The 27,441-nt window shown below is 41.1% G+C and overlaps 1 protein-coding gene across 1 annotated transcript in view; it reads right to left on the bottom strand.

Annotated features, from left to right (window-relative positions):
* CACNA1C (calcium voltage-gated channel subunit alpha1 C) overlaps window positions 1-27,441 on the bottom strand; it is a 208,888-nt gene that overhangs the window by 129,328 nt on the left and 52,119 nt on the right. The window contains exons 6-7 of the mRNA XM_075168159.1: window positions 25,113-25,216; window positions 17,940-18,112 (exon numbers count right to left, since the gene is read on the bottom strand). Of these exons, the coding sequence (XP_075024260.1) occupies window positions 17,940-18,112; window positions 25,113-25,216 (277 nt within the window). The remainder of the gene's footprint in view (window positions 1-17,939; window positions 18,113-25,112; window positions 25,217-27,441) is intronic.

Genomic DNA, 27,441 nt, shown 5'->3' with positions numbered 1-27,441 from the left:
GATCTTTACAGCAGTGAACCAACAGCGAAGATGTTGCAGCTAGTATGTAGTAACAAGGCTTGTCATTACAGTAAAACCAGGCTGGGCATTGGACTGCATCAGAGAAGACTGACGCAGTGTAGCACAGTTTACTGAATGGAGCAGTAGAAAGTAGGAACATTGCCAATACGGAGATGGAGTATCATATGGTCAAATGTTTCATTCGTAGATAAATTATATATTTTACAATATAAACTGCAATGTTTATTTTTTTATATAAAAAGACTTGCTTTTACATGTCCTCCTCCCCTTCTGGAGAGTCACCATATGCGCACACACATCCTTTGATGTTGAAGGGATGTAGCCTTGGGCTAAGTGAATTTATACCATACACAAAGAGGAATAGGAAAGATAGCAATGTGTATCAATTGTGCAGGCATGTGATTAACAGATCTGTCATTATCACATGCAGGTTACTGCACACCTATGAATGCATTACCTTGCCACTAATTAATCTTCCTGGGACTTTCTTTAGTATAACAAACTCCTCAGCTACTTTAAACAGCTGCCATTTTTCTTCTTTTTATAGCAATATTAACAGCAATACCCAGCGTTCCACAAATATTTGTTCATTTCAGTCGGTGAGTGGAATGCACATTGCACAGAGGACCACATAACGAGTCAAACTCCTGGCCCTGCTGAGAGACGGCTTTTGCAAGCCTCACACACGTTCTGTTCTGTATTTGAAAGGAAGAACTTAAAATCCTCTTCGCACTTCCCTGCCTGAAGGGCAAAGGTATTCTTTGCATAACCTGTTGTATCTCAAATGTCTTATAAACACAGGATGTAGGACTCACCCAAAAGCAGACTTTACAGAAAAGAGTCTAACTCTCTGCTAAAAAGGGCAAACCGGGCAGTCTCCTTGGGTAACTGGTTGTACTGCTGAGCAAACATCCAAGTCTGCGACAGGAGTCCATTCACCTCAGAGTATCTGCCTGCAAGTGCAATGGAAGTCACTCTCTCAATCCCTGTGGCTGAAGAAGGACAGATGGGCTGGGTCACAGGGTGACAGAGCTGCTACCAGAACAGATCTTGAAAGATGTCTCTCTCCTGACTCTGAATCCTCCTATGACATCCTAAACTGGTTTTCTTGTCTGATAAATGACTTGGACTGTTTTCCTCGCTAGAAGCAACAACTAATATGCCAAAGTGCAAGGCATTTACTTGCCAGGACATAGTTTATAGCATAAGTTTCTGGTGTCAGTCTAATACTTTTTAGCAACCCCTCTGGTTCCCCACAGAATTCTGAAGCAATTCATTAACAAGAAAAAAAAAAAGAAAAAAAAAAAAAAGAAAGACAAAAGAAAAAAGGAAAAGCTAAACGTTTGAGGATCTATGACTCTTTCAATAGTATTTTGTGATAGTGAACAAATCACAGCACCACATTCTGAATGGTTCTGCAAGATTTCTCTCTCATTCTTTATGATTTTTAGTAGAGGAAGTTTGGACAAGCAGCAGTGCCATCAAATGTGCCTGAATCTATCCTGCAAAATGATACATGGGCAAAACAAGCAGGAGCATCTCACTTGAAAACCAGAAGGATTCTATTATTGCAGGCTGGTCTGGCAGGCGCCTTAGAAATGAGGGCATGAGAGCTGCAAACACTGTAGATAATGTGTTGGGAAGTGATACAAACATTGATCATGAACAAAATAACTAACCACAAAGAAAGTGCCCTCAAGACAGTAAAATTGACAACTAGAAGAAAAAATCCATCTTGCTTTGACCGCTTTTGTCCCTCTAATAATCATGATGCTATTCATATTTTGCTCACTAGCATTGTTATTAATGAAAATAACAAGCATAAATGTGGTTTTAAAGCAGGCCACGTGTTTCCTGAAATCCCTGTGCATGGGGGAACTTCTGCATCTGCCCAGCCATCCAAATATATACCTGGGTGGTGAATCAGTAACTATGATGAGGATCTCTACTTCAGCAAAAGCATCTTTGTTCTTTCAGGTGACAGCCCTGCGAATCCATCTTCCCTGCAGAGTCCAGGAGACGCAAAAAAATTACAAAAGCTAGCTCAAACTCAATCTACTTAGGTCATCAGAAACTCTCTGGGGAGTGCTGCTCGCTACATAGATTGCTAAGCTTCAAAGTGACTGAGATGCAGCTCTGGCTGTTTTATGACATTCCTACCTGTCACAAGCCATTTGAAGGTGGGTGACGCCTGAAAACTCGGTGAGTGGCCTACAGCTTGTGAGCTATAGCACATAAGAGGATACATCAGGACAGCAGGGACTGTGGATGGTGCAGCGGGCGGGGAGTCATGCCCTGGTAGCTCACAATGGAAATCTTTCCCAGAGGGAGCTTGCACAACCCTGCAGCCAGGGAGCTTAGGCAGGAATTGTGCCAACGAGAAGGTAGGTCTCTCTGAGGACTGTGTCTGGTATAGAAGAAGGAAACTATTCTCCTGGAGGCTGGCCCTTGTTGGTAGAACATCACAAAAAAATGAAAAGTGAATGTGAGGGAGAAATTGGGCTTTATTATTTCAAAGGACAGGCAGGGCAACTGAGCAGACGCTGGGCCACAGATGAAGGGACTGTGGGAATGAACAAATAACTGAATATTTTCATCTGAAATACCACTCTGCAAGCTGGAAGAGTAGTGTATGCTTCCTGCATCTCGGAAGACTTAATTTAGGAGTGACTTGCTTAAAATATTTAAGCATTATATTATCAAGAAAAGAGAGCAGCAAGGCCCTGTCCATCTGAGCAGCCCCGTTTTACAGGCAGTGCCTGACAGAGATTAATTCTCAGCAAGTGCAGACATTTTCTAATAGCAGTATTCATGTGGGACGTGTGAGAAAGCTTCTGGATGATGCCTTCCTTGATGGTAAACAATCAAGCAATTCAGTTCACTAATCGACAGGTACAGCAACACACACATCAGATCTAGGTCACTCTGGAGCCAGGGCTGTGTGAAAGCGCTGGACTCCTGTAGTTGCATTCATGGATCACCCTGAACAGATTCTATTCAGCCTCATGATCTGAAATGGAAATCACCTCTCCTATTCTGAAATGCGCATAAAATTCTGTTTTGAAACCTTAGTCTGCTACATTTCTTCTGTGCCTAGTAAATAAAATGCTTGTGATTTTGTGTGCTGCTCCTGCATGTGGTGTTCTTTCAGACACTTTTGCTAACATAATGACTAGTCTGATACTAGACACTATTATCACAATATCATATGAGTCAGAAGCATGAGACATGCTAGCTGGGCAGGCTGTGTGTTACCGTGCAGCCAGGAGAAAAGCAAAGAATTGAAGTTAAAGAGTTTTGCCCTTAAAGTCAGCTTGTCAAACCTGTAATTAAAGCTTTTACACCTCTTGAGCAGGGCATTGAGAACAGGTCAATTACCCCGAGCCAAAGAAACAGGCATTTTATAGTGGCCTTGAAATAATAGATTCCCAGTTTGCAAATACTTCTAGCATGCAGGAGAGTGAGGGACTGATAACAACAGCTTGAGCTAAGCTTAGTGTGGGCAGGTGTTATGCAAGCTTCCCTCACACAGCTGTGTTAAAGCAAGTCATTCGTGACCTGGCATAGCCCTGTTATTCTGCTCGTGGTTCTTCAAACAGCTAGATAATATACTTACATTTTGATCTGCACATCTGTGAGGAACCACGCAGCTCTGCCACTGCATCCTTGTTCTGACATTTAACCCTTCTACTACTTCAGGCTATGGATTTTCACGTAGTTGGTAACATCCTCATCCTGATCTCCAGTGACCCCTGTGTTACCTCTCCTACCCTGTAGAGGGTCCAGTACAAGACCTCTATAGTCTGCACTTAGAGGGACACGTCTGACTGCAGTCCTTCCTCAAGTGGACAAAGAGAAATGAGATGCATTATGCTGTGGTTTGTGAACTTTGTAAATGGAAATGAGGATGTGAGCAGCACTACAAAGACCTATGGGCCCTAAAGCTGAATTTGAATTTAGGCTTCAAGATCTGAAAGGCCAGTTCTCTAATCTGTTGACTTATCTCTACAATCCTGCTAACTGAAGAGCTGCTGTAATCAGCAGGCAAACTCAGTGCCACAGCTATTTTCAGTTCGGTTCCCCAGTTGGAAACATTTTCCTTCCCCTGCCACCTCTCCAGGCTTGATGTTGTTTATGAGATAACTGGGATGGAGACACCTGTTTTTCTTCCCAGGACCAAATACAACCGGAGATTTTTATCCCATTAGCAGACTGTACTGGAGTGGATGGGAAGTTTCTCACCCAATAAACAGAAGTGAGCGGGCACAAAGTCTGACTGCTGCTCCGTCAGAGCCGTGCCTGTACTGGGGTCCTGCTGCAAGCTTCCCAGGCTTCCCACCAAAGCACTGAGAAGGTCTGGGTGCCATTCACAACTGACAGTTCTGCTCAGCTGCGCCAGCACTGGCTATCAATTCGGTAACACACATACTAGTTCATCTGTGTAACGTCGCCCAGACTCCTTGTCTCCGAGCTCTGCCGCAGGAACATCACAGCGTCAGAGACCTCCTGACAGCCACAGCTCATCGCGCTGCTCCACTGCACTGCCTTCACAACAGCAGGGTCAGCTTTCTAACCCCACTTGCATTTAAAACAAAATACTCTTATCTTTCCCTTCTTGTGTGCTTGCTTGTGAATCCATTTAAGAAAGCAATGGACTACCTTGCAGTCAGGGGCAGGGAAGGTGGAGGATGTGAGAGTTTCCCCAGGAGAGCTCTGCTAACCTAGCTCCTGCCTCCCTCAGCCTGTCCTGGTCTCTCAGAGGCTTTCCAGTTTGACCCCATCCCACACAGAGCTCTTGGTCTGGGCCCAGGAATACAAGGTCTGGACCTCAGTATTTACCTTCCTGCACATGAATCTTCAAGTTATAATATAAAATATATAAGGGAAGAAAAAGAGATAGGTAGATAGGTCATGACGAATACACACTTAGACCAAGGGGAAAAAAAGCTCATATCAGAACAATTTCTGTTACAGTTGGTCCTATCGCATTCTTCTGTTTACCAAAAATACTTCTAAGACATTCAGCTTACAAGATCTGTATTGAAGGTTCTAGTTGTACTAAATTTTTCCTACGTGTCTTTGGACTAAGCACACTCAGTTGCCTCTTCTGAGGCACTGGATGGCATTTTTGACATCTGTTGTGAATAAGTGGTTTAGAGACTGCTCAAAGAATCACTGTGGAAGGTATTAGCAGAAAGTAATTTTAATAGAAATTTATGAAAGCGCGACTTAACAGAGTTCACTGGCAAGGTTCACTCTGTTACTACATGGATGAAGCATACAAAGGAAAAGAGCATGGGAAGCTGCAAAAGTGTAGTGTAAACTAGACTAGTGTAAACACTACTTAGCAACAACTAAAACATCAGTGTGGTATCAACCTTACTCTCATACTAAATCCAAAACACAGCACTATACCAGCTCCTAGCAAGAAAATTAACTCTATCCCAGCTGAAACAAGGGCATCGTGTTAGAATTGAGTTGGAATGATTTATACAGAGGCAGAGGATGAAAAGGCTTAGGGACACTCTCCTGTTGAGTCACGAGGTTCAGAGAAGAGCCGGCTGGATCCAATCTTAGTCTCAGACTTGGACTGAGACTTTTGTCTCAGTTTTTGTCTAATATCAAAAGGGTAAGAACACCCTCCCGTTGAGTCACGGAGTTCAGAGTAGACCCATCTGGATCTACCCCGAGTCCCAGACTTGGTCAATGGTATACGTCTAAGGGATTATATGTGTTTAGCAGTAGTCTCAGGTTCATTCCTGATTTTAAGATAGATCATAAGATTTAAGCAGACTATATTTGCTAGTTGGTATTTCCATCAATTCACACACACATGCACACAGATACAAAGATAGATAAATATACAAAGATATACCTGTTAAAAATCCCCCTCGAGTTCAGCGAAATACTCACATAAAATGTCTTGGCATTTCTCAACAGATGAAGGATTGAGCCTCGAGGAGTGTTCAGCCCAGATCCCGTGCCAGCTGGCGACGGTCCTCCGAATATCGCAAACTCAAGAGTTTGCAAACTCCAAGGAGCGTGCCACTCAGAGGGAGATTCTGGGCGCAGCCCGCTGCAGTCCAGGAGAGCTCAAAGGGTCTCACTTGGGACCGCTGTTTATAGGGTTGCAAGAGGATTGACTTGTCATCCGTCAAAACTCTCAAGGTTTCAGTAACACTAGTATGTTCCACTTGAGCTACAACTCAGATAAGGGTATCAGGGGATGAAAAATATCCCCGCTCTCATCCTCCACTTGGGCCAGGCAGCAGAAGTTTCTGGTACGATTGGTACATTCTCCAACCTCAGCTATGCAAGAGTTCCTGATACGGTAAAGGGACGCTTCACTGCCTGACTCATTACACCAAGGTCAAGGTTTAACGGGAGCTTCTGAGATCATGGAGCGGCCCAGGAAGGGGGAGCGGAATGCACCACCACAATATCCCACCTGGGATATTCTCTTCTGACTATCACACCATGAGAGTACAAGCCCCAGCTGCTATATTTTATCTGTCAGGCCACAATGAAGGTCAGTGAAATGTCTAAATTGGCATTAGATGACTATGTTTAGGCAGCTGAACCCCATCTATACTAGCTGTGGTTTCCTGTAAAAAGGAAGTATATACACATACTTTTAATTCATGTATATACAGTGCCAGGCACACTGTGGCTTTGACCTCAGCTGGCATTACTGTAATACAACTAATTCTCACCCCCAACAGGTTTTTCTAACTCCAAACACATGCTCCATGTCCCTCAGTTGCCATTACTGAACACCACAACCTCTCTCCTGACAGTCCTTTATACCACATTAAAATATCTTTGGGGTTTCAGCTGCTATCAGTCCTGCTCACCGATGCTTTCTTCTCAAGGAAGAGACTCTTAAGGCTACATCCGCAATGATAACTGATTTTCAAACACTGATCATGGGTCATTCTTACTGACTTCAGCAGGAACTGCTAAATACTCCACAGTTTTAAAAACCACTTTATAAGTGCCCTTATGAAGATTTAAGAGCACATGTTAAACATCTAAAAAAAATGGCCTTGCTGTATAAATACTCAGCTTGGGGGTTTGTGGCATTTCTTCCTAAAATTTTCTGTGGAGATCCTGGTACTGAATGCCTTCTATGCCTCTCTAACCATGGGAAATAAAGCACGTTCAATTCGTCAGAAGGTATGGCAATGGCAGTTTTCTCACAGACTGTTTCCCCTAATGTCCTTTCTTGAGAAGCAAAATCACAGTGACAGTGGATAAATCTTGACAGCTTCGAGAAGTACTTCCCAACAGGGCAAATGGAGATGAATTTATTTGCACAAAGGTGTCTTTCCCAGCTGTATAAACAATGGATTCTCTCTAAAGCCTTACCTTCAAAGATATTTCTCTGTAACATATTAGTACTATAAGAGGATTCCTTAGTCTCTCTTCTAGCAGGCAAAACAGAGGTGTTATCTCACCAGACAGTCTTTGCTAGGGAAATAGCTTTTATAGTAGATAAACTTAATGCCCTATCAACATTAATGTCAGCCTCTATATGCTGTAGCTGGTCACATATCACTGCTCTGGCAGTTCTCAGTGTAATGTTGTTTGCGCTCCAGGTTACAAGAGTCAGGGAAGGGAGAAGCTGGAAAAAAATGTAAGCTGAACAACACAAGCCAGATCCTCAGTTGCAAGAGAGCAAGAGCGCGTGTAGATCACCACAAAACTTTTTCAGTCACAGAGGATCATATAGGAAGAGTTTTTTCCTAGACATGAACTACAGCAGCCTGGGAGTTTATCTAATTTATGTAGCTTTTGACGCCTGCAAGGGAGTAAAAAGACAAATTGAGCCTGCGGGCAGAAATTAGCACAGTTTTGGAGTTTGCTTTCCACACTGCCCTCCCTTCTTCCGCACACAAATGGCAGCAGTGGCACAGAGATTTGGTAGATGCTCATTGCAGTGATCCTTTCAGGGTCAGTTAATTATCTGAGAGCTGTCACTATTCACCGGCACTCACTCAAGAAGCTGGCTGCTGGAGCCAGACACATGCCTGAATTTGGCCCACCTTCCCCAAACTGAAGAGTTACTCTGCTCTACTTTCTAGAAATGCTTTTGCCACTTCACCAAACAATATCAGGCCTTCTGATGCTATGTTGGAACAAATTATTTCAGAATTATAGATTGTAACATTGGCCGCAGCTTTGTCCTGAGGCTTCCAGCAGCTCTTTCTTCTTTTGCTCTCCATTCAAACAAAGGAAACAAATTGTCTTCTCCATACTGCACTTTGACATAAAATGCAGGCTTGAGATAAACAGCTTCTACATCACATTCGGTTAGATGGGATTTACCTACCCTCAGCAGTAACTATGAGCAGAGAGGGAAGGGGAAGAAGGTTTTCAAACGGTTGCTTGCTTTTTGTTTTATGATCAAAGCTTCTATTCAGCCAGAAAGAGAGAAACTGGGAAGTTATGAAATCTACAGAACAACGAACCTAAATGCTGCTTTTTGATAAAAGCTGCGTTGTTAAATTATATTACTAATAAAAAACAAACCTGTTGATTAACTTACACAGAGTGAACCATCTATACCTTCAGGGGAACAAGAAATTGTATCTATTAAAGTGATTAAGATGATTACAGTGAATTCCCAGAGAAGGAAAATAGTTCAAAACCACCCTGATCAAACCTGTAAATGCCTTATGTGATACAATGCAAATCAAAAATCTGGTCTAGAGGGCAGAGAATGGTGTGAGAGACTCTGGCACTGAGAGGGTAGGTGACCTTGTGAACATTGTTTAGCCTTTCTGTGCCTTTTTCTTTAAATTAGACAAAAGAGCCCAGAACAACATTTCTCCCCTCTCCAAATATTAACCTGGATACACATTTTAAAGAATCAATGTTGTATATGAATCATTTCTAGTCATAACTTGAACCCCAAAGCTTTTAATTTCTAATTAAAAAACTAATTTTTTCCTCTCTAAGTATTTCCTTTTTTCTCCTCTTGAAAAGGAGGAGGAAGACAAAACAATCAAGGATAAAGTCCTACTGCTTCCTTGCTTTTTCACTCACAATAAAAAAAGAAAGCAACATGTGAAGAGAGTCAGGACGGAAGTCTACTCTCAGTTTTGTTTTCATTCCAATAGGAAAAAGTCAAATGTCGGCATCATAGTTTTGTTGACATTGATGGAACATGGGGCAAAAGCGGAAGCAGAATCACTCTAAATGATATTTCTTTTGCTACTTCAGCTGCACAGAAAGTTACACAACGAAAGCGACACTTTTAAATGGCAGCTTTACTTTCTCCCACCTACAGCGCTGAATCTCATTGCCCCAGGTACTCTGCGACTGCAGCTACCTAAAGGGTCACTATGAAGCCTCACAAATGCTTTCTCATTCTTTTCTGATATATGTTGTTTCTCCTTTTTAGGATATAAAAGTTTATCTGGGTCCCATCCCTCATTTCCTTAAGTACAGTTATGGAAGCAAAATGCTAGTAATGTCAGTGGGTCAAATTCATGCCAGATATAACTGCATTTTAGCCAGTGGAATTATGCAGTGAGCAAACTATTATCGGGACTATTCAGTCCTGTAAGCGATTTCAGATCCGGAATACCTCACGCTCTCCCTTTGGTGGACGACAGTTACACAATATTGAAGTCATGTGTGAGCACAGAGAAGCCTCTGGCACATGAAGACCTCACATTGGGCAACATTTTCAAGTGCTGACATTTGCATGTTTTGTTACTGAGCTCAGATGAAACAGATTGGGGCCCAAGTCCTTACCCAGACAAAATCCCCAGCAACTTCAGTAGGATTTTTGCCTAAGGACAGCAGGAGTGATTCAGCCCAATGTGAGAACTAATGTCCCAGAAGCTTTTTCTAGGCGGCATGCTAATTATAGACTCCAGCTTGACATCCGTAGCACAAACCCATGCAGTATTTTGCAACCTGAGCTTCTCTGTGAAGAAGAGAACAACCATACAACAAAACCAAAGCTGACTTATCATTTACAAAGGCCTTTTAGTAAGTATCCTCGAACTGTAGTGTTTATATTAAGAGCAGTGAATGAGTTACTTCAAAAGATGGCAAAGTAGAAAAATGCCACTGGGACTGTTTTCTACAGCCTATGCATTGGGCACAGCACAGGGCTGGGAGTTGCTGTCACTCCTGTCCAAGCAAACCATGGTTTGGGACCTCTGCAGCTGAGTACATGGAGTTTTTTTCCCCTAGAAGAAACTGGTGGTACAGTGAACACCAAAAAGCACTTCTTTTGTCCTTGTCTCCAGATGACAGAGAATAAATCTCTCACAGCTACTAAACTCCTTGTGAAACACCTATCAGGTGCCCTTGTGAAATGCCTACAATTGTTGGCACTGCAGCTAATCTTTTCTTAGTTACCAGATGATTATTTTCCACATCAGTGGACAATGATAAAAGCAGATGACATTGCTCTTTCTTCCTCTTTAGATGAGGTTTTGACAGATAATAAATTATTTTACAACACTGGCTTTTATTTCCTTGTATTTACACATGGAAAGCAAAATACAACCAGGTTATATGATACTATTCTTGAATCACCAACTAGTGTTGGAGGAACTAAACTGATAAAGGTTTCATTTTCCAGCCTGTGCCTCTTACAGCTTTTGCTTAGATGATCTTAAATCCTGTGGGTTTTTTAATTGCTTTTTGACAATAAGTAAAAATACTCTAAAATAACAAGCTGTACATGCTTGTCAAAGGGTTGTTGCCCATCTCCTTCCAAGTGTATGTGAAATACATTGGGGCAAATTCTGCCGATGAAACTAGAATAAATCAGGGTGAACTAACTTGCTGTCAACAGACAAGTTCAAGTGTGTTTCAAGTGCGTTCTGTTAAACAGGAAACAAAAATTAACTCAGTACACCATCTTTTTGCTCATAGAGTAAGAAGACATGAGTTTTAAGGCAATGATGATCAAGACTGAGTTTAAAATAGACATCTTGTAAATAGACTCTCTCATTTAATCCTCTGCATCTTCCATGATTATTCCCTAGCTGTGCATTTCCCATTAAATTTCATCATCTATGAAAATGGACCAAGAGTTTTTTAGGCCACCCTGGAATTTTAGCCTGTAACCAAGTCTTTGAAAATCCTGTTATGTACTTTCTGCCTTAGACATTATCCCATAGTACTATGCTATTTTTTCAGGCTGAAAGTAATAAGCCACTTCCTTGTCGGTACTAAGCACATGATTCGGAGGCCACGGAGCAAGCTGACAAATGAAATGACTAAATGTAAAATTTGAACAAGTTGGTATTCTTTTATCTTGGTATCCTGATTAGATCCACACGCAAAACTCTCTCTAGCCAACAGCTTCAAACCGCTAACTTTTCCAAAGGGTTGTACAGGATTTAGTGACAACTTTCATTAAAGTCAGTGGAAAGTATTTGGTACATAGCCTCACTGAAATCAACGGAGTCTCCTTATGGTATAAAAGTTGACTTTGCAAAAGGAAGTCAAGTCAACAGGAATTGGATGGATAAATCCTAAAAAGCCTGAACTTTTAGAGAAAGGTGGTCATGCTTTTATCCCTGTTATGTAATAAAGTCAAACTAATATTGGAGCTCTTGGGAATAAAACCGTGTTTGGGTTAAAATTACTGAGGCTTCTCTTTCTAGAGTTCTCGAATTCTTCTCTTTTCCTGGTTGAACCACGAGCTTTCCTCTCATTTCTGTCCTGATGTTCAGAAGCTCAAAGCGTTTCCATGAAAGACACAGATTTTCATAAAGTTCTGGTGGTCCAAGAGGTCCCAATTTCTTCTAAAAGTTTTACTTTTGCAGCTGAAAACTTCCTCCCTGTTTCAAAATAATTTTCTCCTGGGGAAGACTCTCATAAGTCTGTTATTAAATGCACTCTACTGCCTAGTCATAACTAGTGCAGTTCACAAGTAACACTGGTTGTAGGAGTGAGACAAAATCTGTAGGGCACCAGAAAGTTAGGTTGCAGTTGATTCCTTAGAGGCAGTGAACTCAGATGTTAACAAACATTTCCAAAGGTCACTAAGGCACTACAATAATTGCTCTGAAGGTAAAGATTCCAGACTACTTCTTTTTAAACAGCTTAGTTTTTTACGTATTTTAGAACCTGCCTGTATTTCTGTACTTTTTGTCTTCAGTAAGGCACTTTCTATTCCCTCTTTAACTGAGGCATAAATCTGCACACACAGTCAACCCCCCTCCCATACCTCTCATTATTTAATGTACTGTCTGAAGTATTGCTATATGCTTTTGATAGGCAACACATTGATTTGTACTGCTTTTTCTGCTGTGTTACATGAAAACCTGATTATCTACAGCCATCAGTCCCATCGCAATAGAGCCCTGCAGTATGATTAGACTTTAAATTTTTGTAGGGTAAGCTACTTGCAAATCAGCTCTTGAATTTACAGTACTACCTTGGATATGACTTAACTAGAAGAATGAGTTGTCTTGAATCACAGAATGCCTTTGTTATTAGATCCCAGGCCAAGCAGTGGGCTGTGTTACTCTTAGGGACTCTGTTGACATTAATGTGGTCATACTTACATTGCAGATGGCAGCACCAAATAGAACTGTAACAGAGGGAGGGCAAAATCTGAGCAGTCAGAAACATCAAATTATTTCTCCCTGCCCATTCACAGCTTTTTCCTGACCCCAGTGCAGTCAATGGGAGTTTTGCCAATTAATTTCAATAGGAGGAGAATCTGGGCTGGATTGAGGTTTCCTGCTTCTGCCCACAGCAACACAGATGCATTCCAGACCACTCTCAGGAAGAAAAAAAAGGGCAAAATCCCAGTTACTGTGGCAACAGGAGGGACGGTTGTCTTTGCTATCATGTAATTTTGAAATTCAGTAGCTGTTTTGTGCCATGACATATGTTTCTCTCCTCTGTCAAATTGATGTTTTCTTCCCGTGTGGAAGGCCCATCAGGTAAAGACCATAGAAGAAAACCATCAACACAAACAGCCCCCAGAAGCCTTTTCACATTTCCCACCTCACATCTGCCATAATGGCAAAATCATGTTTGCAAACAACAAGGAAAAACTGCCTTAAACATGCACTTCCCAAAACACAGAGAATGAATTCTGCCTGTTCTGTGAATGCCCCTCTATGTATGTGAGAGACAACTGCTAATAAACTGCCTCAGAAGAATGCCAAGACCTCTGCTATGGAGAGCATCAGCTAAAGGCTGCACAGATTGTCTGACTCTGGCTGCATTTATCGTTCTTTCTCACCCTTTCCTCCACTAAGGCTCTTGTTGTTGTAGTCCTCAGACTTGTTGACCATATCATTAAGGGCTGTAAACACCCGATGAGATTCAGGGCAAGCTTTGACAGCTTCAGGAAAGCAGTGGCATATACAAAATACGACTGATGATGCTCTAAGAACTAGCACAGGCAGTCAAATCAAATAGGGATGCAAGTGAATTTCTCTTCCCTTCCACCTTGTTTTCTCTGTTTTACAGAGTAAGAAGACAGCAAAACGTGCCTTTGCAGCCAAGGAGAGAGAAGAGATTGGAAACGTATATTCTCTATGTTTGGGATGATTCAGTTTAGGTAGACTACCTGGGTCAGAGCCCAGATGCTGAATCTCAGAGTTTACATTAGCTGAGACTCTAGTTTAATAAGTATATTTTAATTAAACTTCTGAACTTTTCTGATATTATTAAAAAAAACCCCAAACCCAAACCTCCAAACAACCTCCAAAGGGAAACTGAGGAAACAAAAACTGATGTGACTTCTTTACAGTAATGGTGTGAGTCACTGTCAGAGTTCAGGCAGGAGCCCACAGCTCCTGAGCATCAGTGCAATACAACTGATGCAAAGGCAACCCCTGAAGTTTGTTGAGCTAAAACGACAACTTTGGGAGGTCTGAACTGCCCTGTGCCCATCAGTGAATTTTTATCTGAAAGGCTCAGGGCTGATACCTTAAAAGTTAACATTATTAATTAATTCATCACTGAACAAAGTGTGCTGGAAAGGGACCATAACACTCTTCTGTGGAGTTCAGGAAGTTGTACTAGAGATAGAAGGCAGTGAGTTTTGAAGAGCACTTGAGAGAGAAGCACACTGAAGCCGCATCTGAGCTCTTTCAGCAAGAGCTAAACACAAGAAGACAAGCAAGACATTGGCTCATCCGCAATGCAAGCTCAGCACAGCTAGTAGGTGGGATTCAAATGTCTTGGAGGCAATCAAGCCAAAAGGATTCCTGAGGGCATTTACAACCATGCCTGAACTGCTGTGCCATCTGTCCCTTATTGTGGAGCTTATTTTGTAGATGGTTTTTGGAAGAGAATTAATAACATCTTTCTCCCCCAGTTTAACCCTACTGGTGATTGACTGCTGGCAGGAATGCCAAAACATTCAACACAGTAGATAACACACACAAAAAAAGTCCAAACAAAACACCCTGTCGCTTACTCATGGCACCTTTTCTGTGGTATTATCTTAAGTTGAAGCCATTAAGGTAAGGGCCTCTACTTCTCTGTTTGATTTTGTCACACAGTGTTCATTCAACCCATTTTCTAGCAGGTATCTACCAAGCCCCAAGAGCAGTACAGCTGCAATGTGACTCAGCTTCAGAAGAGCAGACAGGCCTTGTCAGAGTTGGTTAGTAAACTAGTCTCCAGCACCTGAGCGGGTTGAGATGGTTCTGTGGAAGGTATGTTCGTAGGCAGTAGGATAAACAAGATGTGGAATCACATAGGTAGGTACAGTAAGTATACCAGCAGTTTCTTCCATTGTGACATACATGACAGATAAGTATGTTAACTAATGAAGTGAGTATGATGTCTTAGGAGAGGATGCCTGCAAGCTATCTGGCTTTGAAAATACATTCTCACTTGTCATGTGAATAAAGATTGAAATTCAAAACTATCAAGAAATACAACAGAGTTTAAACAATATGGTACCTGCAACTGTGCAAAAGTAAATACAACAGCTTACTGGGAAAAAAAAAGGCGATTTATGCAACACGAAAGGCCAGAATGTAAGCTCCCCAACTCTGCTGGGTGGGGGCATGCATCCAGGTATTTTTATTGGCTTTGGGATGGGGTGAGGAAATGTTGCTCTTTATGGTCTGTATCCAGAGGCTATTTGTTTCCTCACCAAAGGATGGCAGCACAGAGACCCTTTACTTTCATAGTCAAAAAAGCCTGTGGCGGGAAGAAGGCCAAGGTGCAGCACTGGATAGTACACCAAAGCTAGAAGATAGATTAATTTAGCATTCATAGATAGAGGCCACAGCTACTAAGAAGAATACTGCTATCAACAGCCTGCTCTAGATGGGCCACATATGTCAGAAGAATAGGGAAATAAACTTCATGGAGTGACCTGTTTTCTTGGTCTCTGCTATTCTCTGATGCAGACACTTTTGTTAGTATGACCATTGTCCCCAGTACATGGCCAAAATCAGTCCACAACCTTCCTTCACATCCTGAGCAATTAATCTCAACAGAGGTGTAATTCTATTGTATAGCACTAAGCACTGCAGACATCTGTTCCCAAGCCTGGTCTGTCATGTAACAAAAACGGATAGCGTGACCCAAAGCCACAAAGTCACAGAGAATGATATGCTGTGTACTAGGGACTGGTTAGCAATCACAGCCCTTAGACCTGACATTTGGAATCAATGGCACTGGATCATAGAATCACAGAATCATAGAATAACAGGTTGGAAGGGACCTCAAGGATCATCTGGTCCAACCTTTCTTGGCAAAAGCACGGTCTAGACAAGATGGCCCAGCACCCTGTCCAGCTGAATCTTAAAAGTGTCCAATGTTGGGGAATCCACCACTTCCTGGGGAGATTATTATGGCTGACTTTTCTCATTGTGAAAAATTTTCCTCTTGTGTCCAGTCGGAATCTCCCCAGGAGTAACTTGTACCCTTTACCCTTCTTCTTTTCCATGTGACTCCTTGTAAAAAGGGACATGGTATTCATGATTAGTTTGGAAAAGAAATGGGTAACAAGTTAATTTGCTAATAGTACGGAATTCTGTCATTAACAGCCAACTGTGAGAAACTCTAGAGAACCTGTGAGATGTAAGAGGACTAATTTTATAAACCATGTTTTACAAAACTCACCTTATTAAACTGAACAGGAAGAACTGAAAGCAAGCTGAAAATATGTTATCTTTCAGTTCTTAACAGGACCACCCATAAAAGGAGCTTGTTAGCTCAAATGTGGATTGACACCACTCCACATCACATGCAATGAATCTACATCTAACATATTCCATGACTCTTTTACCAAAGCAGCATTATGTTTGCGTTAATTAAAAAGGTAAAACTTCAAATCTGCTAATAACCAAGGCAGGTTCTTATCATACTACCTTACCAGTATGGCCACGCTTTTCTTTAGCGGGCATGTCCCTAAGAGAAAATGTGATAAACATGACCCAATTCCTACTGAAGTCAAGGGAAAGCCTCCTGGTGACTTCTGTGGAGTTGTCTGTCAACCCAGCCCTTGGCCTCCCCACTCGGATGTCAACCAGAGACCATTGCAGTAATGCTTGGGATTTTTTAAAATAGGAAATTCTGTCTACAAAGAAATTAATTTGGATCACCAGACATCACCTTCCATGCATTATATGCCACAAGAGCAGCAAATTTTGGCCATGAATAATAAATTCATTTCTGAGTGATTACTGAGGTTAAATTGTGAAAGTAAGCTATATGCCCTATGAAGTACCAACATAAAAATAAAAATAACCTGATTTGGGGAAAGTCTGAGCAAGTCACCCCAGTGACTCCTTCAAGTCCAGATACCTAAGTATCATGGGTATGATCTGATATTAATGACCCTACATTTTTTTTCTAAAAGAACTTAAATGTTCTGGCAGCACCAGGGAGTAGTTCTTACTCCCCAGAATATCACGAGCATCTGATACAAATCTTGCTTTACTCTGTAGGCACAACTTTCCCATGTCCAATCTTCTTATTACTAGAATATGTTTCTGATTGGATCATTCCATTGATTTTGCTTGTTTGGTAGGAAGGATGATCTCTTGGGAAAGGTTTCATTTCTTCTCTCCCAAAAGCAAACTAGGAAAACGCACATTTCCATAACGCAAGTTAAGAGTAGAGTCCATTAACAACTGTGTAACTGTCTAAAGGTTCCAACTCTGACATTTCCCAAGTGCATGACCTGCAACGATAACTGCTAGGTGTTTCTGAAGTGTTACACAGCCTGTATTGGTAAAAGAGAAGGTGGAAGGAGAAGACTCAATAAAGGTAATGAAATGTAGGGAATCACTGCTTTCTTCAAGCCCTTCCTTCTTCAGGATTTCTAATATGAAGAGAGAGTTGGTGATTTCTCACTTTGCACAAACATCTTCTCAACTCCAGAACAGAAGAGTAAGAGATAATTCCCTTACAAGAAACATCTGAGAGCTTAATTCTAGCCTGGCAAAAGCAAACACAATTCCACTGATTTCAACAGAGTTACAGATGGCCCACTTAATGTACAACAGGGCTGATTTGGCCCTTCTCCCATACTGTAGCACTGCTTTGCCTAGAAACCTTTGCTTTCAAAGTAATTAACCACGTGTCAACAGCCTGCAACACTGAACTGCAATTAAATAAATGAAAAGGAGACAGATGTATATTTTAAAACTTATCCCAGTAGTGGACTTCCAACAGCAAGTATTGATCTTCTCTCTGTTTAATATCGGGATCTTATGTCAGTATCACAGACAAGAAACTGAGGATCCACAGAACAATATAAATTTTTGTACACGTATTTCTCCCTCCCACAGTTTCCTACAGGAATTAAACTGAAATCATGTATAAGCATAGTGAGAGTCTCAGGAAGAACTTGTTCTTCCTTATCAGCGCTCAGCACTAGAGCAGGGTCTAGTCTTAGCACAGGGCATGTGCTCCCTTGCTAAGAGCACAGAGAGTGACAGAAGAAAATTGCTTACTGTTTCGAGGCTTCTCCTCATCCATGCCTTCATCTTCATTTTCTGGGTCAATATCTTCTGCTTGAGTTATCCAGTCTAGGTATCCCTTCAAATCCTCCTCTAGCTGTTGTTTTTCCCGTAACTTCTGGAAATCGCCCCGAGCCTTAGCCTTCTCTCTTTCTTTGGAAAACTCCCTAGCAAGAGGGAGGGAGGGACAGGACATGGGTGGAGGGAAGGAAGAGATTGAAAAACAATGGGTTAGATTGATTTCCACTAGAAAGTCTCCACATCCTGTGTAGCACACCCAGCTTTCTCTATTCTTTCAAAACAGACACATGAATGGATTATCCTTGCTAGATACACATGTAAAACAGCTGGAGTGTCCACGTTTTTACCAATGCTTAGGAAAAGATTAATACCTTTTTTAATCCTTTCATTCTCAACATTTGATTGACAATTCAAATAAAATGTATATGTAACATTTATGTACAATACCATACACTTTCTAATATTCTTTACCACTTGATATTCTTCAACGGTTATCCATAAATATCTATATGAATAATGGTTAATTTAATTCAATGATGAACTGTTTGACAATAATCTGACATCTGGAGAGTGAGATGGTGGCTCTAATTTTTAGCCAGGTTTCAATTTGTCCTTAAGACTATATGTGTAATCACAACTAAATTGGGTTAATTGTAAGTGTAATTAATGGTACTCACAATTCTGTACACACTTAATTATGGGCAATTTCACCCACAGTACTGGACAATATATTTGAAAATTCAGACCTCAATGTTTTACTGCAGACTTTGAGTATTCAGGGCTGTTATCTGTCATGAAACATATTTTTCAAATCTCAATCATGATAGATTATGGGTGGACAAAACTAACAGATTCTGCCAGAAAGTGAACTAGTGTTGACATCTGATAGTTTTACGAAAGACCACTGTTGGGAATATAGGGCATAGGAACAAGAATTTCATGTTGCTTAATTATGAACCTGGGTGCTTGCTTTGCCTTCTTTTTGTCTGTGGCGCTGTTTTTTCCTCTCTTTCAGAGACACCTATACTGCATTATTTTTTTCCTAGAAATGCTGACTTACCTCCATTTAGAGACTCCGTTGTGGTTCTAAACCAGGTTGTAACGGTTGTATTTTAAAAAGTAAGCTTAACGATTGTGAAAAACGCTGGACCAAGAGTACTTAAACATTAAGTCTTATATCTGCTGAAGCAGACCACTACATAAGGCACACACAGCAGATAATATATGGCCCTTCTGTGTAGAAATGAGAGGTAAAGTCATTCTCTCCAATGCATTATCCACTACCTTTGCTGATGATTGTCAGCAATGAGTGGATTTTAAAAAAAAATATTCCACCTAATATTTGTCTTACTTTTTCTCCTGCAAAAACAAGTAGGAAACCTAACACTAACTTTGGTGGGATAATATTAGGATTATGAAAATCCTACCAAAAATGTTAATGAGTGCCATGTGAAGTGTCCTCAAGCAACTGAGATCGAGGTGAGTTTCTAACAGCGATGGTGAAGTACTTCCCTCCTATCTGGTCCAAAACCCACTGAAAGATTTCCATTGACTTCACAGGCTTTGGATCAGGCTTTCAATATTATGAGCTGCGCACAAAACCATCACTGCAGCAGGATGAAAGTAGGATGATACCTTCATTTCAAGCCAAAGTATGTGACAAACTATGCTTGTGTGATCTTCATCCCTGTCACATTGCTGAGGGTTCAGCCCATCCCATGGGACTGTGATAATGAAGGTAGAAATAAAGAAGAAAATCTCAGGCCTGAAGGTAGATCACAGTCAACCCTGGGACCAAACTTAACCACAAGGCAGAAACAGCTATTGCAAGCATGGCAAGAATGAAAAATAAAATTTTCTCATGCTGGGAGCAATATTTGGCTATTTAAAATGTAAAAAAACCAACCAACCAAACAATCCCCCAACAACAATAATAAAAACCGTACAAAGAATTTTAAAAAAATCCAATCAATACTAGTTATATTTTCTGCTTCAATAACATTTTTCCTCTGGGTCTCACATAGTATCTTATCCAAATTAATGAACTAACTCTCAAAGAAAAAAATAAATCACTGAATGAAGCTATATATTATTAAGCCTTCTTGATAAATCAAATCCCAATATTTCAATAGTTGGCTCCTAAGCTGTTTTTTTAGAATCTAGAACAAATGGGTAAAATTTTGAAAGGGACTGAGCCCTGAACTCCACATAAGAATATTTATATTTGCAAGGATAAAACAGCAAGGAGCTGTTTTAGAAACCAAAGTTTCTAAACCAAAGTTTCTAAAACATCATGAAACAGCCCAGCTTACATAAAGTGAAATTCCTACTGTGCACTAAAATGGATCATTCACATTAGATGCATCTAAGCTGCATGCCTACTAGGGTCTTTTCAGTCCCCACTTATTGCCTCTTTCAAATGGGACTCGGGCTGGGGGAGAGCTGACTAAACCAACCTGAGACTTTAGCACAATGTCTTTATGCTGACTGTCTGCATAGGAGTGAATTTGTTATCTAGCTTTTTAATGGCACAACTGAAAATACTGTGATTGCCTAGTCTAAATGATCTGCAATTGCATGTCTCTCTCCTTTGTACAATGTATGATATTCCACATTTCAGATGACTGTCCAAAGAAGACAGCTTATTTAAATTATCTTAATTTCTATGCTCTACTAACATTAAACCATTGAGAACAGGTGGTTCAGGAAATTGCTAATGCAATTCAAACCACTTCACATGTGGAATGGCTGGCTGTACTCAGGCAAATGTAGTTCACGATCAAGAATTACTACCCGTGGTCATTTACCACCTGTGACGGTTTTGGCTGGGGTAGAGTTAATTTTCTTTATAGTAGCTAGTATGGGGCTATGTTTTGGATTTGTGCTGGAAACAGTGTTGGTTTACTGTTGTTTCAGTGTTGCTGAAAACAGGGATATTTTACTAACTGCTGAGCAGTGTTTACACAGGGTCAAGGCCTTTTCTGCTTCTCACACCACCCCACCAGCGAGGAGGCTGGGGGTGCGCAAGAGGTTGGGAGGGGACACAACTGGGACAGCTGACCCCAACTGACCAGAGGGACATTCCATACCATATGACGTCATGCTCAGCACGTAAAGCTGGGGGAAGAAGAAGGAAGTGGGGACATTCAGAGTGATGGCATTTGTCTTCCCAAGTAACCATTACCAGTGATGGAGCCCTGCTTTCCTGGGGATGGCTGAACACCTGCCTGCCGATGAGAAGTAGTGAATGAATTTCTTGTTTGCTTTGCTTGCATGCGTGGTTTTTGCTTTACCTATTAAACTGTCTTTATCTCAACCCACGAGTTTTCTCACTTTTACTCTTCTGATTCTCTCCCCCATCCCACCAGGGAGGGGGAGTGAGCAAGCGGCTGTGTGGTGCTCAGTTGCTGGCTGGGGTTAAACCATGACACCATCCCATGTGAAATGAGTTGGTGACCTCAGTCCAGTTCCTATTGCAGGCAGGTGTGCACATGACCTCTGCCACCATCACAGTTGGCAATAAATGATCACTGCAGTTCCAGCAGGGAGGCCAAGGACCAAATAAGCTTTCTGATGGAACGGCCATCTTGAGTCTGGAGGTAGCTTTCTCAAAAAAGATTGCAATATCATGTCAAGGTAAGGTTGACAAAGACTTGCACAACTACCAAGCAATGTGTCCCTTGTCAGTGAACAAAAGAACATGAGTTAAAGAGTCAGTGAATATGATTGTTTTTACCAGAACTCAGTTTGCGACATTTTCTTTTACTTCTCCCAGAAAATTATAAGATATGTCTGCCAATGGGAATACCAAAAAGCAGAGTATTCTGGGGAGATGTTTTCTCTGTGTGAAGTTAGAGTGGGTCAAGATCATAAATATAAACACCCAGCTCTGTATCCTGTGCTGTTCCAGAAGAAAGTTTCTCGTGCCCATCCTGTTGATGGAATATAGGTAATTCTTGTCTATATCTGATCTCAGTATGATTTCTCACATTTAGAGGAGTGATGGAAAGTGAGCAAAACAGCAGAATTCTAGCAGTTCAAAACTGTTGCTTACTACTAAAAGTGCAGCACAAGGCTTCAAACTTAATTCACCCTGACAAGTACACGAAGGAATGGGAAGGGTTGGAAGAGGGGACAGAAGACTAGGAAAAAGTCCTGAAAAGTCACAAAAACTGCCCCAGGAGGAGCTACAACTGTAGCCAGCCTCCTATTTACTCTGACCTCTTCCTTGGCAGCAAGAGCATCAAAAGCAACCAACTGGGTTTTCCAGGATCCTCTCAAAGCAGAAGAAAAGGGTGTTCTCCGGCCCTCCATTTGCCCTAGGCAACTGCTTGTTTGGCCTGTGTGCTGGGATTTGGGTCACTGCTAGGCAAAATATAAAAGAAATGTGAATCTATATGCTTTGGCATGCAGGCGTGAAAGTTGAACCCACACTGCTTTTTTTTTTCTCACTAACTGAAACAGACAACACAGATGTGAACATCTCTGATCTCAAGAGACCTCTAAGAGGGACTTCACTGCTCACAGCAATGATGTGGAATCCTTTTGCCTGGGCTTCAGGAGATCTACTGTGTGATCTGCTGACTGGATATTTCCTTTGGAATACATGAATTTTATATTGTGCTCAGTCAAGACAGGAAGAGGATTATAGCTCTACACATGAATGCTCTGTCATACTATTTAGCTTAGCATGTGACTAGTAAATTCACCAGAAGGACCATAAACGGATGACATACCTGACAAAAAACAAATTACAAATGAGCTCTTCAGGCAGAGCAGAACTCAGCATTTGATTTTGCAGGTGCAACTGAAGTGTCTTTGTGGTACAATTAATTACACTTACGTATTCAGAAGTGATTAAAAAAACTAAGCTAATCTGTCATTGATGAAGTCTACCTACACGACATGCTTGGTGAAGTTCCTGAAATAAATAAATGGGAAGAAATTAGAGATGCCCAGAATGGTTGTACAAAGATGCCCAGGAATGCTGCTTTGTATCTACATAGTACAGACAGGTGGATCATCTACATAGATCAGACTAATACCGATAGCAAGTCTCTAAAAAAAAGCTGAATCTGCAAAGTGAAAACACTTTGCAACTCAGCAGAATTTAGAATGGCTTTAGAAAGTTAATTGTTTAAGAACTGCTTATTTAGCCCAAAGAAAATTTGGAACATTTCTCCCATCATTTCTGTGTTTCTTCATGGATGCAAATTCTTAAGTTTCTTTTTACTTTTCTCCAGTTGGGAAAAATTTTGCAGAAACAGTGCAGCTGTCATAACACTGTGAATACAGCCAGAAAGAGTGACTCACAGCTTAAACAAGGTGAATTTCATCTTTGATTTCAGTTCTCTCTACAGACTGTTTCCACCTCTTGCCACTAGCTGTGGTGGTCTAGCTGCAGTATGTCAGGAGGTGGAAGATCTAGGCCCCAAAACACTTTCTTGAGTTGAAAAATGAAAAAGAAAGGAAATTGAATTTTTAGTTATGTACAGACACAAATCCAAGTGTGGGTAAATAGAATCAGCACTGCTTCAACAGTATGCACTCCTCAGGACTGGGCTCACAGGCACTGTTTATCCAATCAGATACTATATAATCTTTAACCACTATCTTATATGGTCCTTGAGTGCACCTCTAATACAACAGATCACTTTCCCTCTGTCAGCTGGTCGTCATCCTCCACTACTGCTGACATCCTTACCTGCTGATCAGAGTATCCACCTGGAGAAATGAGGAGCTTACATTTTAAAATTGTACCCAGAGTATCACTCTCCAGATATCCAAACACAGACTATTGCCTCACACTTCATTACTGGGGATTTTTTCCTTCTCCAGTTACAGCTTGGAAATCCTTCTCTTTGCAGCAGCTGTCTTAGCTGCATGTCTCCTTCAATGGAGTAATGAAGATAGTAGTAACTCCTCCTGTAGATCTGCTATTACCTGTCTCCTTGCAGGATGGCCAATGGTGGATCTTCTTCTCAGGTCCTACTACTGCCCCTTCCTACATTGTTGGCCCAAGTACTGAGGACATAACTTCTGTGAGACATCAAGTCCTCTCTCCTGCTCAGAGATCATTTTCCCTCTCTTATGATTAAAAGGCAGGGGACTTCAGGGCTGCCCACTCAGGCTCTGACTAAATTCATTTAGAGCTCATTAAAGAAGGCAGGATGTTAGAAACAAAGAAAAAGAGGATACATAAAAGTCCTCATACCATATTTATCCATGTACATAGAATGGCTGTAGGCACCCAGTCATGCCCAAATATGGAATCAGAAGCCTAATTCTAGGAGAACTTTTTTTAAGAATCTTGCGAGGAATGTTTGCTGGCTTGATTCCTCTAATTATGTGGCTCCCCAGGGGCAGTAAAGTTTTTAACTACTGGGGACAATATCAATTGTTTTTAATCAAAGCTACTAAAACGATGCTTTGCAGTGAGGGTTATACTGCAGAACTGAAATACAGCTAAATGTGTAGATGTCTTAGGGATGTTTAAACACTAGAAGGATTTCTCCTGCTTCTCTGTTCATCCTTAGAAAAGGTCGGAGGGAAATCATCTTTTCTCCCTGCATCATGCTAGGCTTGTAATCCTCGCAAGGGAGAAGATGAGCTTATTGAAGAAGAAACGTGCCCAAGACACTCTCCAGGGAGAATAGTCTCCCATTAGGCTGTGCTTTAGAGATACTAAGCAATGTGAAAATTTCTCATGTGAGAAGACATAATTTGGCAGGAATCTCTTCCCACAAATGTGAAGGGATTTGTCTCATGCTCTCATTCCTCCTTCAGTCCCACTGACTCTTCCAGAGATTTTACTATAATCCCCTTCTTCTATGGCGAACAGTATGCTTCGTCCACAGGGGAGCATAGTGTTGTCCTCTTCCCACAGAGTACAGGTAAAGGTTTTAGATAGAGGAACAGGTTACAGGCAAAGAGTTGTCTTGTATTCCTTTGATTTAGTCAAAAGACTCCTTCCATGCCATTAGGAATGCCATATTTTGCTACTGGCACAGCAATAGCCTAGGCCTTCTATTAAGGTTCCTGAAATCAACCCGCCATTGCCCATTGTTTTGGTAACCAGAGAGTAGGAATAGAAATACAAATTTTAAAAAATAAACAATAATAAAACATTTTCCTGGTACTGCTTACCCGCTAAGTACACCGAGAACCAAGTTAAGTACAAAAAATGACCCTATGATGATTAGTGTAACAAAATAGATCCAGGGCCAGTCCCTTCCTATGGCATCATTGACCTGGAAGAGTGGAATGATAATTAGTGAGACAAGCTCAGATTCTGAGCGCTGCAAGGCTCCAGCCAAAGAGATCCCAAGTCACCAGCAGTAAGATTTTCAATAGCCAGTTTTTTGGAAATTTATGACAGGTTAACATTAGCGATTTTGAATGCCCTGAGGTTAAATTTCTTTGTCAGTGAATAACACCTCTTTTGTTACCTGTATTGTTATTTGCAATGTTTGAACATTTTGTCAAAATATTTGAGAGCTGATGTGAAGCTTCCTTGGATTCAAATTTTTAATCCCCCTGAAAGAATCCTGGTGACAGGGAAGAACCCTTATTATGGAGTCTTGCCCTGTAGCATTGGAAAAAGGACACCAAAACTGTCAGCTTACCCGCTCAACACACCAAGAACCAGATTTAGAACGAAAAAGGATCCAAAGATGACCAGACTGACAAAATACACCCATGGTAACTCATAGCCCATAGCGTCCTGCATCTGGAAAGACGAAGGAAAGTTAGAAGACAGAGAGGGAAAGCAGAAATGATTAGGCAAAGGAACAGATGGAAAGGTTTGTAAACAGAGCCTGTGGTTCATTTACACATAATCATAGCAAATGTTTCTGTATGTTCTTTCTGATGTGACCACTCCTTTGATTGTTTTTTTCCTCTAGTTGTTTCCTTACAGGCACTGATTAATATAGGTCGAGATATAACCATGTGCCAGACTAGCAGTTCTTTGGATGCTCAGAGTTGCGGGCTGTCACTTTCTGGAGTTTACTCACAGCACCACAAGGGTCCATCCGATGACTTCTAAACTTCTATTCTAACCACTGCACATACGTATGACTCTGCTGCCAGTGAAAATATTGCTGCTTTTTGCTAAGCATTGCCAGAGCATGTCGTCAGATCACGTTTACTTCCCATCCGCAGCACAGGTACAGGTACCTCAGAGAGAAGCATGTGGTAACTGTGGGCAAATACTGATCTTTCCCTGGGAGTGCTCTAGTAATCTTCACAGTTTACCACAGTGAGGGCAGTAGCTGTATGCTTTTGAGGAATGTGCTTTCAAGGCCCGCCATGTTCTGACCTGGTCAAGTGTTTCCTAAAGCTTTCTCACAAACTTCCTTTCTCTCCTTGAAGGATGAATCTCTCCTTCAAAATGTGATTCCTACACAACTGAGTACTCAGAGACTTTGAGACTGTAAACTGAATGACATAAGCATAGGTCTGGCTTTCACACCACAATAAGAATCTGCAAATGAAGCAGGCAGACTATTTTTTTAGCACCAGAACCTGTATTATGTGTAGAGCAACTCTAGCACATAATAAGATATTGTATATATTCTAAAAGCTTCTAGTACATAAACACCATTTTATCTTGAAATCTCCTTTAAAGTTCAAAATTCTGGAAAGTTGCTGGATGCTTTAATAAAATCTCACTTTCATGATGGTATCAAAAATATCAGCGTTCCTTCTTCTTTACTTTTCATAGACACTTATCTCCTGAGCCAGACATAGCATCATTAAAGAAACAGATGGTGGTTAACATTTTCAGGAGCACTAAAATGATTTATGAACGTAAATTGCAGACTTGAAAGTACCTAAAGGTATAAAGCAGCCTAGGTTCCTTTGTTTTCCATGCTTTTGAAAATTTTATCATATGTTGTCCTCTCCTTCCAGGAAGACACTCTCTCCTTTGCAACCTAAGCATTTGTTGTGATCACAGAAGAAATATTCTTCCATACATGGGCACTGAGACACACTTCAGGGGAGGCTATCTGACTCAAGATTCATAACAACTCAGGAAAGGAATTTCAGACCTTCAGTAAGACAAGGCAGGAGAGTAACACTAATATAATCAGTTCTTTGTGGATGGAAGTCCATTATCCATTTTTTCTTTCAAAGTACAGTCACTAAAGTCCTTGTCTGGCAATAGCCCACAGTCAATGGGCCGATCCAGAACTCTATCTCAAGGCTCCTTCAGCTGCAACTGAACTGAAGTAGACTCATTAAAAAATAAGCTCAAAATCTGCCTCTGTGAAAACAGTTCATCAGCTTCTTCCTCACAGGATTAACACATTTGGTGGTTAGAAGAGAATACCTGAACCGCTCTCCTCAGGAATCCAGGAGTGCCTCTAACATTCCTTAAGCATATTATCCAGTTTCCCTTTGAATACTTTTGTAGAATTGTTCAGTTAGTTTTCAAATAATATTAATTATTCTTTATGTTTGCAAGCCACAT

The sequence above is a fragment of the Calonectris borealis genome, chromosome 1 (genome assembly GCF_964195595.1).
Source record: "Calonectris borealis chromosome 1, bCalBor7.hap1.2, whole genome shotgun sequence".
In the NCBI taxonomy this organism is placed as follows: Eukaryota; Metazoa; Chordata; class Aves; order Procellariiformes; family Procellariidae; genus Calonectris; species Calonectris borealis.
This window is presented reverse-complemented; position numbering and strand designations above follow the sequence as displayed.